The sequence below is a fragment of the Rana temporaria genome, chromosome 3 (genome assembly GCF_905171775.1).
Source record: "Rana temporaria chromosome 3, aRanTem1.1, whole genome shotgun sequence".
NCBI classification, from domain to species: domain Eukaryota; kingdom Metazoa; phylum Chordata; class Amphibia; order Anura; family Ranidae; genus Rana; species Rana temporaria.
The window spans coordinates 78,751,026-78,771,675 of record NC_053491.1 but is presented as its reverse complement, the minus strand read 5'-3'; the positions used below and the strand labels follow the sequence as shown (position 1 = coordinate 78,771,675).

General features: G+C 44.9%; 1 protein-coding gene across 5 annotated transcripts in view; it reads right to left on the bottom strand.

Moving 5' to 3' along the window:
* TJP1 (tight junction protein 1) overlaps positions 1-20,650 on the bottom strand; it is a 539,980-nt gene that overhangs the window by 481,449 nt on the left and 37,881 nt on the right. For all 5 annotated transcript variants that reach the window (XM_040342798.1, XM_040342801.1, XM_040342802.1 and 2 more), the window contains exon 2: positions 16,445-16,577. In XM_040342798.1, the coding sequence (XP_040198732.1) occupies positions 16,445-16,577 (133 nt within the window). The remainder of the gene's footprint in view (positions 1-16,444; positions 16,578-20,650) is intronic.

The window sequence follows — 20,650 nt, the reverse complement described above, 5'->3', positions numbered from 1 at the left end:
TTTTATCAGAAGGGGCTGGCCACTCAAGGATGGCTTTCACCTTCTGAGGATCCATGGCTATCCCATTGGTGGTGATAATCAGTCCGAGAAACTGGATTGTTGTCTTCTCGAAGTCGCATTTTTCGGCTTTTACATACAATCCATGTACCCTGAGGATGCCCAATACCTTTTTTACATGTGTTCTGTGAAGCTCCAGAGTAGCTGAGAATATGAGGATATCGTCGAGGTAGACGATAATGAAGTGGTCTAGGTACTGCCGGAAGATATCGTTTATAAAATGTTGGAATGTGGCTGGGGCGTTGCATAATCCAAATGGCATCACTAAGTATTCAAAATGTCCGAACCTTGTTCTGAACGCTGTTTTCCACTCATCCCCCTCACGGATGCGGACAAGATTGTAAGCTCCACGTAGGTCTAGTTTAGTGAAGACATGAGCTGTACGGAACCTCTGGAAGAGTTCCGGGATGAGGGGGAGTGGGTAGCGATTTTTAAGAGTAATTCTATTCAATTCCCTGTAATCCACACATGGCCTTAAAGTTTTATCCTTCTTCTCAACAAAGAAAATGCCGGCACCGGCAGGAGAGGAGGAAGGGCGGATAAATCCCTTTTCAAGGTTTTCATCAATATACTGTCTCAAAGTTTCAAGTTCAGTCTCAGAGAGGGGAAAAATACGGCCAAAAGGAATCTCAGCCCCCGGTAACAACTCGATGGGGCAATCGTAGGGACGATGCGGGGGTAGGGTATCTGCTTTCTTCTTGTCGAATACATCCTGGAACTCCTGATAGGCTGCTGGTATATTGGGATCCACACTCGGTGTGGGTAGAACAGACATGCAACTGGAAGAGTTCTTGGTTTCAGGAATAAGACAATGCTGCCGGCAGTAGGGAGAGGTGAAGAAAACTTCCCTTTTGGACCAGTCAATCTGAGGGTTGTGCGCCTGTAGCCATGGAGTTCCCAAGATGACAGGGAATATAGGAGAGCTCAGGACATCAAAACGCAGAAATTCCTGGTGACCAGAATTGATGGAGGTAAAGATAGGTGCCGTTTCCTGGGTGACATGGCCGGAACTGGGCATTGAGCCGTCAGCCAGGTGGACAGTCAGTCTTTGGCTCTTGTGGTGGAGAGGAATAGCGAGTCTCTTAGCCAGTGTCAGATCCAAAAAGCAACTACATGCCCCGGAATCCAGTATTGCTTGGAGATGAACTTCTTTTCCTGCTATCAGTAACGTGACAGGAAGAGTGATGTGAGTCGAGGAGGACCTGAGCACCTGACAGTTGACCGGGGTGCGGAAGACCGATTTCCTGGGTCTTATGGGACAAAAGGTTATATAATGATCGGTTCCCCCGCAGTAAAAGCAAAGGTTTGCCTGTCGGCGACGAAGTCTCTCCCCTGCGGTTAATGCTGGATGGGCCAGGCCAAGCTGCATAGAACTAGATGTGGGCGGAGCTTCGAGCAGTTGGGGGGTTTTGATGCGTTCCGACCGGCGCTCACGTAAGCGTCTGTCTAGTTGAATAGTCAGTAGGATTAGACCCTCTAGGGTTGAAGGGTTCTCGACTCTAGACAGTTCATCCTTAAGGGATTCAGACAGTCCCAGTCGATACTGATAACGTAACGCTGCCTCGTTCCATCCTGAGTCTGAGGTCCAGATACGGAATTGCACTGTGTAATCTTCCACAGGACGCTGACCCTGCCGTAGGGCATGTAGAGCAGCTTCAGCAGTGCCCGCCCGCAGGGGATCGTCATATAACTGGGCCATTGATTTAAAGAACTGGTCCACAGAATTGATGAGGGGACTCTTCTGCTCCAGTAAGCCATGAGCCCATACTTGGGGCTCACCAGTCAGTAAGGAAATAATGAATCCCACTTTCACTGTTTCAGAGGAAAAAGTCCGTGGTTGCAGAGCCAGGTACAGGTAACATGCGTTTTTAAAGGATCTGAATTTCTTCCGATCACCGGAGAAGCGTTCAGGTGTTGGCACTCGTGGTTCCGGAGGGGGCATCACCACGGCAGGAGTGGTTAACAAGGAACTAGTAAAAGGTGACCCTTGACCTGCGGGAGAAGGTGTCGCAGGTAGGTGCTGCAATCGGCCCTCTAATTGGCGGTACTCTTTCTGGAGTTCTTGGATGACCTGGGTGAGGGCCGTGATCTGTAGGCTGGTGGCTTCCAGCGGGGAGACACCTCCGTCGGCCTCTGACATGGCTGGTTTATACTGTCAGGGACTTGGTAGGAGGCCGAGATGCTGGGAGGGCTCCCCTTGCGGCCGAGTGCAGCACACCACTGAAGGTGACACAGCAGGTGTGGTGCCCACAGAAGCACGGGTGCCTGGATGCTGAAGACAAACGTGCTTGAGAGGTCCGGGAGACAGAGACCAGTGGAGCAGCTGGAAGCTGAGCCAGGAGCCAAGGATCATTCACCGGAAGACCGTCCGTAACCAGAAAGACCAGGGGTGAGCAGAGTCTTAGTACAGGAAGCAGGATTAACAGAGTCCAGTAAACAAGCCGGGGTCAGATGCAGGGAGCAGACAGAAGGAGGTCAGATGCAAGCCAAGGGTCGAGCCAGTGGATCAGGAAGAGCGGGTCAGAACTAGCCGGGTCGGTACACAGGAGATCAGATCAACAGGAAATTCAGGACACAGGAACACAGGGGGAGCTGAAGATAAACCAGCAAATGCAGACACTAACAGACTTCCTTATATAGGCCCATGTGACCTGCTGGTAGAGATACTGGGTCCTAAAGTCCCTCTCCTACCAGAGATACTGGGTCCTAAGGTCCTTCTCCTGCTGTTGATTCCCTGACAGTGCTTTTGCCTATGCAGGTTTGCCAACCCTGCACCATTACGCACAGGGATGCGCCTATTTCCCTGACACGTATCTTGTTTTGTGGATACAAAACAAAGATACGACACGGGAAATTTTAAATTACGCCGGCGTAATCCTTTTGTGGATCTGCCCCAAAATGTCCATCCACAAATTAAAGCCCCCACAAGGAGATTAGAAGCAAATTCCAGCAGGAGCTACGGTTATAAAAGAGAAGAGAGGTGCCTCGAAGTGTAGCAATATGGTTACATTTAATGAAGATACAACATTTAGCAACTCACATGATCGATGATTAAAAGTATGCAGGAATCCGTGATAAAGCGGTCCACATTGACCTCTCTTCTTTTTTATACTCAGTTGTGACAGGACTCTACTCTTATATCAAGACATCGCTTGTATATCAAGACAAAATGTATTTAAAAATGTTGCTTGTCTTGAAAAACGCTTTCAAACCAAGTTACTCTCAAACCAAGGTTTTACTGTATTAATTATGCATGTAGCCATGTCCCCGACCCCTAGAGGCCTAATGGTGACCTTCAAAGCCAGGGAGAGCTGACATCCATGTTCACAGTGTGGGTAACTAGGCAAAGTGGGTGTGGTGTAGATAGAGTAAGTTGGGCGCCAGACACTTTGAGAATGCAATAAGAGATTTATTGTCTCTTAACAGAACTGGGGAAAGAGGGTTAGGGTCTGAACACCCTTAGGCAGATGCAAAAATGCTTGCAGACTCCAAGACAAAATAGGAATAGAAGAACAGCTATACAGTTCAAGGGCCTTTAAGTTGACTTGCAGCAAACTGTATCTGTAGACCGCTGTCTCCTATAGCAACTGAACTTGTAACTTCAACTTCAATGCAGATACAACTCACAGTATCCCATTGTAGATCCTCTCACTGAGCTCCCAGACTCTCTCCTAGACTCTTCAGATCCCAGCCACCACTGAATCTCTTAAGCTCTTCCACAACTAACCCGCTGTGGCTTTCAAGTGTCACCCACACTGTCCTGCTGTGGTCCCTAGCTTTCCCAACTTCTTCACCGTCCCCTGCTAGTGAAAAAGGCTGCTCTCGTACTTCTTTAGTCTCCACAGAACATGGCCTCTGATAACAGGAGAGATTTCCCTTGCTGGCGACCGTGTCCCCTTTACCTCTGACTCTGGTTCTCGATTGCCTCTGGCGACAGGAATGGTCGTCTCTGACGACAACTTTTTTCCTTCACCTGTGACAATTACTTGCAGAACTCCTGCAACCTGGTTGGGCTCCAAGCCTGAATCCCCAATCCCGCACTGCTTGCTCCCAACCTGGATAGGCCTCAGACCATCTAGCAGCCAGGTACTCCCGGATAGGCCTCAGACCATCTAGCAGCCAGGTACTCCCGGATAGGCCTCAGACCATCTAGCAGCCAGGTACTCCCGGATAGGCCTCAGACCATCTAGCAGCCAGGTACTCCTGGATAGGCCTCAGACCATCTAGCAGCCAGGTACTCCCGGATAGGCCTCAGACCATCTAGCAGCCAGGTACTCCTGGATAGGCCTCAGGCTTCTGGCCTAGCAGCCGGGAGCTTTTCAATACATATCCACGCTGACAGCCGTCTAGGTGGCACAGACCCCTGATCACCTGACTCCTCCCAAATAGGCTCTCCCAGCAGGCCAAGGAGAAAGAATCCCCTGCCAATTGGCTGAGATAACCCATCCACTCCTATGCCCTTGTCCATCTAATGCCACAGGTAACAACACCACCTAGTGACAGAAGAGAGAGGTGCATCAAACCCAGATTTAGGAAAACGTTAGATCTCCCTAACAATCAGCCAGGCTGGTTACCGCCTTGCAAACTAAATTTGATAGCAACCCTGCCTAACACCAGGGTGCTACATGCATATCAGTAAACCCATACCTGTAAAAACACTTAAATACAAGAAAAATCCCTAACAATACAAAAGGCATCTGTCCAATGCAATTGTACAAATAATGTCCAATAATGACTATCACTCTTCCTAAAACACTTTATTAAGCCAGACCAAACACATAGAGATACCCTGCCTACGCACTCCCTCCTTCTGACTCGTTTCATCCTCATGGGCTTATTTGTAGAGAGTAGAGAATCTAAGGTTAAGCCCAAAAGGGTGGAGTGGTTTGTATGGAGGGTCTCTCCATGTGTTTGTTCCAGCTGAATAAAGCTTTTGAGGAAGAGCTATGTTACTGGCATGCATCTTTTGGAGCAGCGCCTTTTTTTTTGTTGCAGTGACATTAAAGTGGAACGTCACTAATAATCTGAAGTTTGGCAACCTCTGTAACTGTACAAGTGATATTAAACATTATGAAATTAATAAAAATCTATACTTAAAAAAAATCTGAAGTTCAGCTCATTATCCTCATTTTTCTTGCAGCAGATACCCATTTCTGGCAGTTACTTACCCGTAACCTATGGGGGCATATCACAGGAGACAGCAGGACCATTCAGAAGGTGCAGTGGGTCTCACAGAAGCACACTGGGGAGCTAGCTGTGAGGAAGTCACAGCCGACTTCCCACACTCAAGATGGCGGCGGCCGGGACCCAAAGACTGGTGAAGAACCAGCTTGGGTGGTGGCAGCACTGGATTCCTAGGCTGGTGAGTACCTGTTTATTAAAAGTCAGTAGCTACAGTGTTTGTAGCTACCGACTTTTAATTTGTCCACAAATGACTGGCGTTCTTTAATTATTTTAAATTTTTGAACCAGTGAACAAAATGGTGTGGACAAGTTCTAAGCGTTATACAATCAATAAATTGGAAATTTAGATATAAAATTGCATAAACACCAACTCAATGTTCACCAGCTGGTATATACACAACTATATATGCAAATAAATAACCACGCTATAGAACACTATTAACCAGCATGATTTGAATAAAGGGGTGTAAGGCATAATGTGTAAAGCAAGGTATGGCAGCATTAGAAACTAAGGCCCAGATTCACAAAGACTTACGACGGCGTATCTCCAGATACGCCGCCGTAAGTCCGAATGAGCGCCGTCGTATGTATGCGCCTGATTCATAGAATCAGTTACGCATACATTCTGCCAAGATACGAGCGGCGTAAGTCTCCTACGCCATCATATCTTGTGTGTATATTTACGCTGGCCGCTAGGTGGAGCTTCCGTTGATTTCCGCGTCGAATATGCAAATGAGCTAGATACGCAGATTCACGAACGTATGTGTGCCCGTCGCATTTAGTTACACCGTTTACGTAAGACATACGCCGGCGTAAAGATAAAGCAGGTCTCTAGGTGGCGCAGCCCATGCAAAGTATGGACGTCGGAACAAGCGTATGTTTTTACGTTGTTTGCGTAAGTCGTACGCGAATAGGGCTGTGCATAAGTTACATTCACGTCATAGGCAGTGTTCGACGTATCTTAGGCATTCTATCCCACGCATGCGCACTGGGATACGTCCACGGACGGCGCATGCGCTCTTCGTTCAAAACGTCAATCACGCTGGGTCACGATTCATTAGCATAAAACACGCCCACCTCTTCACAATTTGAATTAGGCGCGGTTACGCCGGCACATTTACACTACGCCTCCGCAACTTAGGACTCAAGTGCTTTGTGAATACAGCACTTGCCTCCCCAAGTTGCGGCGGCGTAGCGTAAATACGATACGCTACGCCCGCCCACACTTACGCCGCCCTACGTGAATCTAGGCCTGAGAGTTTATACAAGGCCCAGGAGGTTTAATATGGCACATAGATGCCCTGAAAGAGTTCCAAGTTTATCATGGCCACAACACGATTCATCATGAGCTGATAGGGATTTCATTTTAAGTGTTTTTATTGGTTAGGGTTCTCTGATATGTATAACTGATCTCAAGTAAAATACATTATTTTACAATATATTCTGCAATGCGTCTGTATACCTAGGGGTCAGCAGTTTTTACTCTTTGTTATGTATTGATTTCTGAGCCCCTAGCCAGCACGCTGTAGTGGTGTAATCCTTTATTATTATACTTAAGCAATATCTACTTGGTCTTGTTACTTGTATGTATAAGAAATGTCTGCAGTATCAGTAAAAGAGAGAGAGAGAAAAATAATGTATTATATATAAGATAACTGTCATTTTAAACCATTTAGTGGAAGCTGCAAGGACAGCAGGATAAGCGCCAGAATGCTCTCTAGCTAGACATAGAAATCAATTCATTGGGGATTTTACAGAACTTACATACTGTATATACCCGAGTATAAGCCGAGGACCTAATTTTACCACAAAAAAAAAATGGGAAAACGTATTGACTCGAGTATAAGCAGAGGGTGAGAATGCAGCAGCCACTGTAAGCGGAAAAGAGGGTCAACAATGCCCATTTGCACGCCTCGTTGTGCCCATTGCAACCTCACTGTGCCATACCTCACTGTGCCCATTGCAACCTCACTGTGCCATACCTCACTGTACCCATTGCAGTCTCACTGTGCCATACTTCACTGTGCCCATTGCAACTTCACTGTTCCATACCTCACTGTGCCCATTGCAGTCTCACTGTGCCATACCTTACTGTGCCCATTGCAGTCTCGTTGTGCCATACCTCACTGTGCCCATTGCAGTCTCACTATGCCCGAATACCTGCATTCTTGACAGGCGTCGATTTTTTTAAAGTCGCGGCTTCCTCCTGCCGTTCCGTTCTGTGATAGGCATTTGACACTGTGTCCCGCCTATCACGGAGGTCCTCTCATCCTCAGACTCAGTTTCCCAGCAGACACTGTGTTCAGCCAATCCCAGACATTCTTTCATCCTCGAACAAGAGGACGTCCGCGATTGGCGGAACACTGAACACAGTGTCTGCTGGGAAACTATCCGAGGATGAGAGGACCTCCGTGATAGGCAAAACAAAGTGTCAACTGCCTATCACGGAACGGAATGCCAGGAGGAAGCCGCGACTTTTAAAAGAACGGACGCCTGTTAAGAATTCAGGTACTGACTCGAGTATAAGCTGAGGGGGGTATTTTTAGCCCTAAAAAAGGGCTGAAAAACTTGGCTTATACTCAAGTATATACGGTATGTTCAGTCTGCTGCAATTTTTTTCAGGTTATATTTTCTTATGCCTGGTGATTCTGCTAGTAAATGCCATACTGCAACTTCTGGCCCTAGATTGACAAGGCTGCCTGAGTGTCTTTGCAGGAACAGCAGTGAAATAACTAGAAACTTGTTTTAAAATGATCTGATGGTTAAAAAAACGATAGAAAAAAACGATCGTCTGTGGGCACGTCCATCGGTTAAAAATCCATGCATGATCAGAATCAAGTCGACGCATGCTTGGAAGCATTGAACTTCATTTTTCTCAGCACGTCGTTGTGTTTTACGTCACCGCGTTCTGACACGATCGTTTTTTTAACTGATGGTGTGTAGGCAAGACTGTTGAAAGTCCGCTTCATCGGATATCTGATGAAAAAATCCATCAGACCGTTTTCATCAGATGAACCGATTGTGTGTACAGGGCATTAGACTCCTCTTCTTGTGAGAGAATAAATTAAATTCAGCTAATCTTTACTCATAGCTGAGTTCCTCCATGCCTCTTATCAGTCTGGTTGCCCTTCTCTGCACTTTCTCCAGATCCCCGATATAAATTTTATGGACTGGTACCCAAAACTAAACTGCATATTTATACGATTTATACAGGGGCAAAAGTATGTTTCTCTATTTGGAGTCTTTACCTCTTTTGATACAAGAAAGTATTTGGCTAGCTTTAGAAGCCGCAGCTTGGCATTATATGCTATTATTATTAGTCTGTGATCTACTAGAACACCCAGATCCTTCTCCACCATTGACTCCCCCAGCTGCTCTCCTCCTAGTGTGTATGAGCCATGTTTTTAGTGGAGCGATATATCTGTGCTACAGTGGGGATCGAAAGTTTGGGCACCCCAGGTAAAAATTTGTATTAATGTGCATAACGAAGCCAAGGAAAGATGGAAAAATCTCCAAAAGGCATCAAATTACAGATTAGACATTCTTATAATATGTCAAAAAAAGTTAGATTTTATTTACACTTCATTTACAAAAAAAAACAAAAAAATGGTGTCTGCAAAAGTTTGGGCACCCTGCAGAGTTAATATCTTGTACTGCCCCCTTTGGCAAGTATCACAGCTTGTAAACGCTTTTTGTAGCCAGCCAACAGTCTTTCAATTCTTGTTTGAGGTATCTTTGCCCATTCTTCCTTACAAAAGTCTTCCAGTTCTTTGAGATTTCTGGACTGTCTGTCACGCACTGCTCTTTTAAGGTCTATCCATAGATTTTCAATTATGTTGATGTCAGGAGATTGTGAAGGCCATGGCAAAACCTTCAGTTTACGCCTCTGGATGTAATCCCCGTGGATTTTGAGGTGTGTTTAGGATCATTATCCATTTGTAGAAGCCATCCTCTCTTTAACTTCAGCTTTTTCACAGATGGCATCAAGTTACCATCCAAAATTTGCTGAAATTTTATTGAATCCATTTTTCCTTCTACTCGTGAAATGTTCCCTATGCCACTGGCTGCAATACAACCCCAAAGCATGATTGATCCACCCCCATGCTTAACAGTTGGACAGAGGTTCTTTTCATTAAATTCTGTGCCCTTTCTTCTCCAAACGTACCTTTGCTCATTCCGGCCAAAAAGTTATATTTTAACCTCATCGGTCCACAGAACTTGTTTCCAAAATGTATCAGGCTTGTCTATATGTTCATTTACAAAGTTCAAACGCAGATTTTTGTGGTGAGGACGTAGAAGAGGTTTTCTTCTGATGACTCTTCCATGAAGACCATATTTGTACAAGTATCTCTTTATAGTGGAATAGTGTACCACAACTCCAGTGTCTGCCAGATCTTTCTGGAGGGATCGTGCAGTCAAACGTGGATTTTGTATTGCTTTTCTCACAATCCTGCGAGCTGTTTTGTCTGATATTTTTCTTGGTCTTCGAGATCTTGCTTTAACTTACACTGTTCCTGATGACTGCCATTTAATTACATTCCGAACAGAGGATATTGACATCTGAAAACGCTTTGCTATCTTCTTATAGCCTTCTCCAGCTTTGTGAGAGTCAACTATTTTCAGTTTCAGTACTCTAGACAACTGCTTAGAAGAACCCATGGTGCTGATTGTTGGGGCAAGGTCAGATGAGTCTGGACATTTAAAACCTTTGAGATTGACATCACCTGGTCTTCCCAGACGATGATTGAGAACAATCCATGACACTGGCAGGTCTCAGCTTTGCAAAGGGGGCAGTGCATGCTATAAATTCTGCAGGGTGCCCAAACTTTTGCAGACCCCATTTTTTTGTTTTCTGTAATTTTGGAAGTGTAAATGATGGAAATAAAATCTAACTTTTTTTGACATATTATAAAAATGTCTGATCTCTAATTTGATGCCTTTTGAAGATTTTTCCATCTTTCCTTGGCTTCGTTATGCACATTAATACAAATTTTTACCTGGGGTGCCCAAACTTTCGATCCCCACTGTATATTTAGGTTGTATTATGCTTGATATGTGCTGTGATATGACACACTTAGATATTTGTACCTATTGTATAAATATATGTATATGCCTAATACAACTTTATTGATAAAGCAATGTGGTGTGCTTAACTACATATATATTTAAAATTATTACATGTATAAAACCAAGATCCCATGAGGTGACTTTGTATAAGATGGCCAGAGTTTGGTAGATGGACGTGGTTGAAAGAGCAGGTTGCATAGCAGGGCCTGCAAGGGTGAACAGAGTTATAGCAAAGGACTTCCAAACATTTATCTATGGGGTCCTTGAACACCAGAGGACTTCCTCAACTTTTAATGTCTTAATGAGAGGTAGAAAATTGATGGGACCACAACAGGGACAGCAAACCTTTTTCAGAAAACTCACTTCAGTGGTATACAGGTGAGCAAAACACTTGGTAAGAGTATTGATCTTTCTCGTTCTACTAAGGTGACTAGATTGAAATCCGGGTACATATTTTTTTTTTACTAGTAATGGCGGTAATAAGCCTCTCTCTGCCCATTTCCGCCGCCACCGCCACACCTTACAGCCTGTCAAGTCTCACTCTCTCGGCCCCGGCTACTACTGGGTGGGGAGCGGAGGAAGATAACGCCACCAGGGAAGGCATGGAGATAAGCAGGCAGGCGGCATGGCATGGGACTTGAGCCAAGGCAGAAGAACATGCGAGCCGAGCTGAATGAGCATGCTGAACTGAAACTGAAGAAATAGTCCCTCCGCTCTGACCAGCACATGATCATCAGAAAGGGGCACAGATAATGGAAATACACCCCCCTAAGCTGGTAGGAGCAGGGTTGTCTAATTCAGAACTTTGTTTTTTAATTCTGGACTGACTGTATTTGAAATTGCCCCAGCCCCTGTTCAAATCCAATTCGGCGGTTTTACTGTCTAATGTTTTTTCACCTTAATGCATTGGATGCATTATGGTGAAAAAACATTTACCTTTACAACCCCTTTAAGGTAGCAATATAAGTCACTGGTTCTAGAATGCAGCATCCAGTGTCCTGAAACCCAGTGGTCATCAACCCTGTCCTCAGGGCCCACTCAGGCCCCGTACACACGGTCGTACCGAACCGATGAGAATGGTCCGACGGACCGTTTTCATTGGTTCACCGCAGAAGTGGCCTGATGATCTGATGTGTGTCACTCCGTCAGTTCAAAATCCGATCGGGTCAGAATGCGGTGATGTAAAACACACAACGTGCTGAAAAAAACGAAGTTCAATGTTTCCAAGCATGCGTCGACTTGATTCTGAGCAAGCGCGGGTTTTGAACCGATGCTTATCTGTACGAACCATCGGTTTGGTCCGATCGGGCAGCGGTCCATCGGTTCGGTTTTGAAGCATGTTTTAAAATTTTGGACCGAAGGAAAACAGACCGATGGCCTATACACACGGTCGGTTTGGTCTGATGAAACTGAACTTCGGTTCATTCTCATCGGTTTTGTCCGACCGTGTGTACGGGGCCTCAGGCCTCGTACACACGACCGAACATGTCTGCTGAAACTGTTCCGCAGACCAGTTTCAGCAGACCTGTTCGGTCGTCTGTACGTCCGACCGGACAATTTTCCGGCGGATCGGACAGGTTTCCAGCGGGCAAATGTTTCTTAGCATGCTAAGAAACATGTCCGCTGGAAGCCTGTCCGTCGGACATGTTCGGTCGTCTGTTCGACTTACCGGACATGTCTGCTCGGCCGAAAGCCCTCGCATGCGTTGAAGTGATTCCACGCATGCGTGGAAGCATTGACCTTCCAGGGTCGCGCACGTCGCCGCGTCGACGGCGCGGCCACGTCACCGCACTGTCTGTCCGCACGGATTTCGGTTTGATGGTGTGTACAACCATCAGACCGAAATCTCCGAGCGGACATGTCCGATGAAAACGGTCTGCTCGTCTGTAAGGGGCCTCACAGGCCAGGTTTTATGTATTGGGGAGATGCAAACTAGAATACTGAAATCACTGAGCAGCAAATGATATCACGTGTGATGTATTTCAGTTATCTTGCAAACCTGGCCTGTTAGTGAGCCCAAAGGACAGGGTTGATGACCACTAAAATAATCTGCCAAATGCCGGTGCTTATTTGATAATTCAGCAACTATGTGCACACTGACCTTCTGAATACGCACATTCACATGCGAAACACATCAAGGTTTCTATTTTGATGTCCCACTTACAATAAGCCTACAAGCAGACAATACTGTGAACCTGTTTTCCTGGATAATTACTTTGTGCAATGGGACCAGCCAAAGCCCAGAAGGAACAACTTTCTGCTGCAGAGGTGTTAACATTAAGCTGGTCACCCTTGCGGCAAAAATTGATTTATTTACAACACTGCTAAAGTGCTGAGTTTACCTGAGAATGTTGAAGAATAGGTAGAAATGTGACTTGTAGTAAACACTTTGATAGTACTGACTCAGAGAAGTGTGTGACTGTCTGGCACCCCATTGCTGGCAATGCCTTTATATTGGTTTATAAGAAGAGAGCCAGCCCTAACTGTCCTGTGGACAAGACAAGAAGGGAAACCAATATGTAAACTGACAAATGTTATTGATTTTTTGTGGAAAAGCTCTCATTAGCCTGCATACGCAATAGGCTTACACTGGACAGCTTGTTTGAAACTTTATATAAATTTAATCCATGCAGATCAAATCTTGTGAGAAATATTAAACCGCCAACATGTTAAGTACTTTCAGCAGCTGATTTAAATACTTACTGAGCATGCAGCTTCATTATCCCTTTATTCCTATGTTCCATTTTACTTAATTATCCATTATCTGCCACAGGTTTCCTGTTTCAGAGTGGCTCCTTTCACTGGCAGCATCCTATGGAGACACCCGTGTATGCAGGGACTAGAATTATGTCTCCCTACCAGAAGCGCACTGCCCGAGGGCCCCATGCCACTAGGGGGCCCCATCAGGGTTGCCAGCCTCAGTAAAACCAGGGGCAGTATGTAAAAATCTTGGGATTTAAAAAAAAAAACACAGATTATATCTGCCCCGCCTCTACAGTACCTTTTCAGTGTGTGTATGTGTATTCTGTGTGTATGTATACTGTTTGTGTATACTGTGTGGGCCAGATTCAGAAAGAGATACGACGGTGTATCTCCTGATATGCCGTTGTATCTCTGAGTGCGCTCGGTCGTATCTATGCGACTGATTCAGAGAATCAGTTACGCATAGATATCCCTAAGATCCGACAGGTGTAAGTGTCTTACACCGTCGTATCTTAGGCTGCATTATCAGGCTGGCCGCTAGGTGGCGCTTCCGTTTGTTTACGCGAGGAATATGCAAATTACTATTTACGCCGATTCAGAAACGAACGACCGCCCGGCGCTTTTTTTTTACGTCGTTTGCGTTCGGCTTTTTCCGGTGTAAAGTTACCCCTGCTATATGAGGGGTATGTGCAGCGTATCCTATGTTAAGTATGGCCATCGTTCCCGCACCGAGTTTTGACATTTTTACATCGTTTGCGTAAGTCGTTCGCGAATCCGGCTGGACGTAATTTACGTTCACGTCGAAAGCAATGACGTTTTGCGGCGGATTTTCGAGCATGCGCAATGGGATGTTTTCACGAACGGCACATGCGTCGTTCAAAAAAAACTTAAAATACGCGGGGTCAAGCCAAATTTGGATAAAACACGCCCCCAACATCCCCATTAGAATTAGGCGGGCTTACGCCGGCCCACATAAGTTACGCCGCCGTAACTTAGGGCGCAAGTTCTTTCTGAATACGGAACTTACGCCCAAAGTTACAGCAGCGCAACGTATCTAGGATACGTTACGCCGGCCGGACAGATACGCCCAGGTATCTGAATCCAGCCCTGTATGTATACTGTATGTGTGTGTGTATATACTGTGTGGCCCCATAATCTTGTGCCTGGGGGCCCCATAATATCCTATTGCCCGGGAGTCCCATTATCTTCTATTGCCCAGGGGCACCATAAGTTGTCAATCCACCCCTGCTCCCTACACTGTGAGTATCAATAGAAACACATAGCCCCATAACCTATGATAGCAAAGTTCTCCTCCTCCTACCCCCTTCCTACTCCAAACTAACAAACTGAATTGAGACTGCACTGTTAAAGTAAAACTATAGGCAAAACATTTTTTACATTTTGGATAGAGCAAGGGAGGGTTATAACCCTATCAGTTTTTTTTTGCCAACCATGTCCCATTGTGGAGATTTCCCTTCACTTCCTGTCCCATAGCCAAATAGGAAATGAGAGAAAATCCCTGCAGATTAAGGGAATTTGTTGGGGACCCCCAGTCATCAGAACTAGAGTCCCATTCGAAAGATTCCCCCTGTATTACTTTTCTGGGGACAACCCAAAATTTGGGATTTTCTTTTCAATGATAATGGTAAACAGGACAAATAGAGAGAGTTTATCTTCCTAACGGGGGCACAGGTAGCAATATTAACTGACAAATGTCCTAATCCCTCTCCAAAAAAAAGTTTTGCCTTTAGTTATACTTTAAAGTGGTTGTAAACCCTTACAACACACTTTATGCTACAGGCAAGCCTATATTAAGGCTTACCTGTAGCTACCCTGGATATCTCCTAAACCTGCACGGTTTAGGAGATATCCCCCTGTGTCTGCATGTTTCCCGAAGTCATCGGCACATGCACACTGAAGCAATGGCAGGTCATACCGTAGCTTCAGTTATACGTGCCGTTACTGCGCGCGGGAGTGACGTCATTGCGGCTCCGGCCAATTACAGCCGGAGCCCGCCATACCCGGAAGTCACTCCGGGAGAGATTTGGGCGCCAGAGGGGGGGAATGAGGACCGCTGCGGGGACTTCGATCTCAGGTAAGTAATTTATGAGCTAGTATGCCTTATGCCTTTGTCTTGCAGGGTTAAGAATTGTAACAAATAGTTAACTAGGGAATGTTTATTTTGTTGTGCTCAGTGTGTTAAACTAAAAAAAGGCTGAGGGGCAGATCCACAAAAGAATTACGCCGGCGTATCTATTGATACGCCGCGTAATTTTAAATTTCCTGCGTCGTATTTTTGTTTTGTATCTACAAAACAAGATACGACTGCATCTCGGATCGATCCGACAGGCGTACGTCTTAGTATGCCGTCGGATCGTAGATGCATTTTTCCTCCGGCCTCTAGGTGGTTTTTCAGTCAAATTCCGTGTTGAGACTGCAAATTAGCTAGTTACGGCGATCCACGAACATACGTCCGGCCGGTGCATTTTCTTACGTCGTTTGCGTTCGGCTTTTTCCGGCGTATAGTTACCCCTGCTATTATGAGGCGTACTCAATGTTAAGTATGGCCGTCGTTCCCGCGTCAAATTTTTTATTTTTTACGTCGTTTGCGTAAGTCGTTCGCGAATAGGGATTTGCGTAGAATGACGTCACCGTCGGAAGCATTGGCTTGTTCTGGTTTATTTTCGAGCATGCGCACTGGGATACCCCCACGGACGACGCATGCGCCGTTCTAAAAAAACGTTGTTTACGACGGGTCACAACGGATTTACATAAAACACGCCCCTATCACATCCATTTTAATTTACGCGCCCTTATGCCGCCAAAGATACACTACACCGCCGTAACTTACGGCGCAAATTCTTTGAGGATTCGAAAAAAATAAAAAGTTACCGCGGCGTATTGTATCTTAGATACGCTACGCCCAGCGGATATATGCGCCGATCTATGTGGATCTGCCCCTGAGGGTTTAGTACTACTTTAAGTGCCAGGGTTCTCATCGTACTGGTTTCATATATATTAAATGTTTTCTATGTATAGCCTTATCTAATATAGTTAACATTAAGAGGTTTATTTTCACTGTTTTTACCCAAGATTCACACATCTTTAAGTGAATATTCACCCAATTTTCTTATCGAATTGTATGTGAAATTTCAGGTTTATTAATATTTTCAATTGGTGGTGGTGCTGCCTGGCCAGAGGCAGGATTGTGGATTGAAGCAAAACACTGCTCAATGCCCCTGGGTATAGCTCCTTTCCTGGGTGAACAGAAGTAACAACTCGCTGTACCTGTATGCAAAATGATAGGTAATGCATAAAATAACACAATTTTGATGATTTCAATAATTTTAAAGATTCCTTCCAGTCACCGCAGCCACAAACACAATATACAGCTGTGATCATTTCAACAAAACGCAGGTATTGTGAATACTTACATTGAACTCGCAGAGATCCACACTGTCCAGGCTTTTGCTTCTGTGGATCCGTCCTTTTATTCTCCGTAGAGATGGCTTTCCTTGGCTAGTACTTGAAGCGGCTGCATTGGGGTTCTCCGATGATGGGGTAACCCTGAAATAAATCAAATATAGCTGTTGAGTTTAAACTTTATTTTAAATAATTCAAAATGTCCCCAACTATTTATGAAACTGAGAACTCAATGAAAGAAATGTGTATAGAGGTATAAAGAAAGCATGTTGTGCATCAAGCAAGTGCTCTTGTTGCTGCTCATCACTGCATTTATGTGCGTGTCATGTGCTGATGAAGACTGAAACCTCGAAGGCCTCGTACACACAACCGTTTTCCTCGATAGAGTCCATTCAAGAAACTTGGTGGGAGAGCTTTTTTGCCGAGGAAACCGGTCGTGTGTACGTTTTTCATCGAGGAAACTGTCGAGAAGTTCTCTTTTTCCTCGACTGGAGTCTCAATTTCCTCGTCATGTTCCTCCTCGGGCTGGTTTTTGATGAGAAACGCGAGCGTGTGTATGCTAAGAAACCCGCACATGCTCAGAATAAAGTATGAGATGGGAGCGCACCTTCGGTAAAAGTAGCGTTTGTAATGGAGATAGCACATTTGTCATGCTGTAACAGACTGAAAAGTGCAAATTGTCTCTTACAAAACTTTTACTTAACACGCAGTAACATGAGATTAGCAAAAGCAGCCCCAAGGGTTGTGCCAGTGGAATCGAACTTCCCCTACCATTGTATGTGTTGTACGTCACCACGTTTGAGAACGAGGAGATTTGGTCTTGACCGTGTGTACGCAAAGAAAGCTTGACTAGTTTCTTGACAAGCCTAACAAGGAACTCGTCGAGGAAAACGATGTGTCTTTTCCGACGAGTCTCGGTCGTGTGTACGAGGCCGTAGACATAAACCGGTTTTCCCGGCAGGAGAGCTTTTGGCCGGGAAAACCGGACGTGTGTATGCATCTTCACAGTTTTCCCATCAGGAAAACAGCCGGGAATCCCGGTGGGAAAATAGAGAACCTGCTCTCTATTTTCCCGTCGGGATTCCCAGTGTTTTTTTTCCGCAAGATCTACTACTTACCTATGGGAAACACTGCGAGGCAGTGCCGATGGAGCATACACACGGGCGGGATTCCCGGCCAAACCTCCATGGCAGTTTTCCAGCCAGGTTCTCGGCTTTCCCCTCGGTTTTCTCTGCAGACTTTTTACTGCAGAGAAGACCCAGTGTGTGTACAGGGCTTGAGAGTACAGCAAACAGTCAACAGTATGGAACCTTTAATTGCTAAGAGCACAAAGCAAATTCAGATTATCACCAATGACTTCTCTTGTTCGATTCCCTAGTGTTCTTCTTTAGCATTTGCTATCAGAAAGCTAGTAAAGCATCACAATGAACATAACAAATAGACAAGGAGCTTTGACCTATTTTGGATACCCACAGGTATTTCCTTGAGGCCACTGATCTGCCCATATGCACATTTCAGATGGTACAATATACAGTATTTCTAGAATACAATGGTATACAATTGCAGTGAATCTTGTTATTTATGATGAATCTCCTCACCTCACAGAACAATAAAGCCAATGTACACTAAAAGACTCCAACTCTTATAGTCTTGTCAAAATGATACTCAAGAGGTTAATCACTCAATGAGATGTAGTTCCCATGCATGGGGAAGTTCCCAAGTGAATGGATAATATGGAAATATTCTTATAAATAGCACCATGCACTAAAGTTACCAGTTACCACCAGAAAAAAATTAAATGATACCATCAAATTTACAAATTGCATGCGATAATGTACTATAACAGGGACATATTGGTGCAAGGGTGTTGGGACTAAGAATGTGAAAACTCAAAATAACAGTAGGCTGACCATCAAAGGGTTCAGAAAGTTTTATGTTGCCATGTGTGTATCCAGCTTAAAAATGATGGTCTGCTGCTGATTTAGAGTATAAAAGTAACAAGCCACCTACAACTCAGGTTTTCTCCAGAGACACCTGGAGGCCCCCAGTAGCACAAAGCTCTCCATATGGTGGGACTCTCTATATCAGCCATGCTCACCTAGGGCTCCATGGAACCCTAAGGTTCCTCCAGGGGTTGCAAGGGCTTCCATAAGCTGTGCATAATTGACTTCTTATCTTATGGTGCCTTCATAGTTCAGGGTCCGAGGCCACTGGGCAGAGGCAGAGGCATGGCTGTAGGGGGGATTGTGACCACTCCTGTGGGGGGGGGGGGCATTCTTCCCACTTACTACCACAAATGTAAGGGAGACTTTCCCAATGATCCGCAAATAATATTACTAGGGGTTCCCTGAAGTTCATTTCAAGGGTTCATATGGGTTAAAAGGATTGAGAAATGCTGCTCTATATAAAATAAAATATGCAGAAATACCAGAATCATATGCTATTTACTAGCGTCTCAATTTTTTTTATTTATAGTATCAATAAATTCTCAAATAAAATTGTGTGATTTTTACTTACAATGAATATAAATGGGTTTATGCTTTGTCATCATAGAAAAACTAGAGATATAATTTATTATGACAGAGCCTGTATCACAAATCTTAACACAAATACATCCATATTATATACAACAAACCGTCATGTTCAGTTCAGCTGCTGGACTACTTGTTTATATTAGGATAGCATACGGGCTCTAGGTAAAACTGTGAGATGTTGAGGAAGTAAGTCCAGAAGAGAACATTTGACTGACAAGTACGTCATAATGAATAAGGCTGTGCATATCTACTGAAGCCACACACAGTTAGGTAGATTCACGTACAGAGGACTAACTTTAGGTTGGCCTAGCCTAGTCTTTTTAGGCTACACCGCCGTAAATTATTTAGGCTAGTAGTGATTCTTAAACCACTTACCTGCTAATTTTCGGCGGCGTAACCTAAAACGAGCGGGCGTAAAGGCGCCTAATTCAAATGACTGGGAGGGGGGCATGTAGTATGGAAATGAGGCTTGACCTCACGTTTTTTGACGTTTTTTTACACTTTGCATGCGCCGGGCGACTACATTTCCCAGTGCGCATTGCGGCTAGGTAGGCCGTACGGGCCTATTGATTTCGACGCGGACGTAAACGACGTAACTCCTGATTCGCGGACGACTTGTGCAAACGACGTTAACATTTCGAAATTTGCGGCGGGAACGGTGGCCATACTTAACATTGGCTAGGCCACTAGAGCATAGCTCTAACTTTAGGCGGCCTATCCCTTACGGAAACAACGTAATTCGACGGCGTAGGCCTGGCGTACGTTTGCGTTCGGTCGTGAATCGGCGTATCCCCTCATTTACATAATCTACGCCGGCCGCAATGGAAGCACCATCTAGCGGCCAAAAGAAACATTGCAATCTAAGATAGAACGGCGCAAGCCAGCCTATCTTAGATATGTTTAAGTGTATCTCTGTTAGAGAATACACTTAAACATAGGTCGGCTTAGATTCAGAGTTAGGTCGGCTTATCTGTTGATAAGCCGGCCTAACTCTATGTGAATCTACCTAAGTATGTATAATATGAAGACATAATGCCATGCAATTCATATATGTACGAAGTAAATATTATTTTTTACCCCAGAGGTACCCTTGAAATAATTTTTAGGACTTGGGTAACCCCAAAAATATTTGGGGGCCAGTGAGAAGAATACACCATTTACTATATAATGGTGGTCAGGATGCTACCCTAAAACAGCTAAAAATAATAATTGGTGTTGGCTCTACCAAGTGGTGTTGGGCCCAAAACTGTCCAAGAATTATCAGATGGGAGGTCAATTATGCATAGTTAAAGGGACCCCAGGCAACCTCTGGAGGAACTGTAATGCCGCGTACAGATGATCAGACATTCCGACATCAAAACCGTGGATTTTTTTCCGACGGATGTTGGCTCAAACTTGTCTTGCATATACACGGTCACCCAAATGTTGTCGGAAATTCTGAAAGTCAAGAACGCGATCACGTTCAACACTACGACGGCACTATTAAAGGGAAGTTCAATACCAGTCGTGTTAGTAGAAGTTTGATGAGAGACGATTTGCGCTTTTCAGCCTTGTACTTTTCAGTCCGTTAAAGCGTGACGAACGCTATTTTTACCATACCAAGTGCTTCCGTCTTGTACTTGAATCAGAGCATGCGTGGAATTTTGTGCCTCGGAATTGTCCACACACGATCGGAAATTTTTG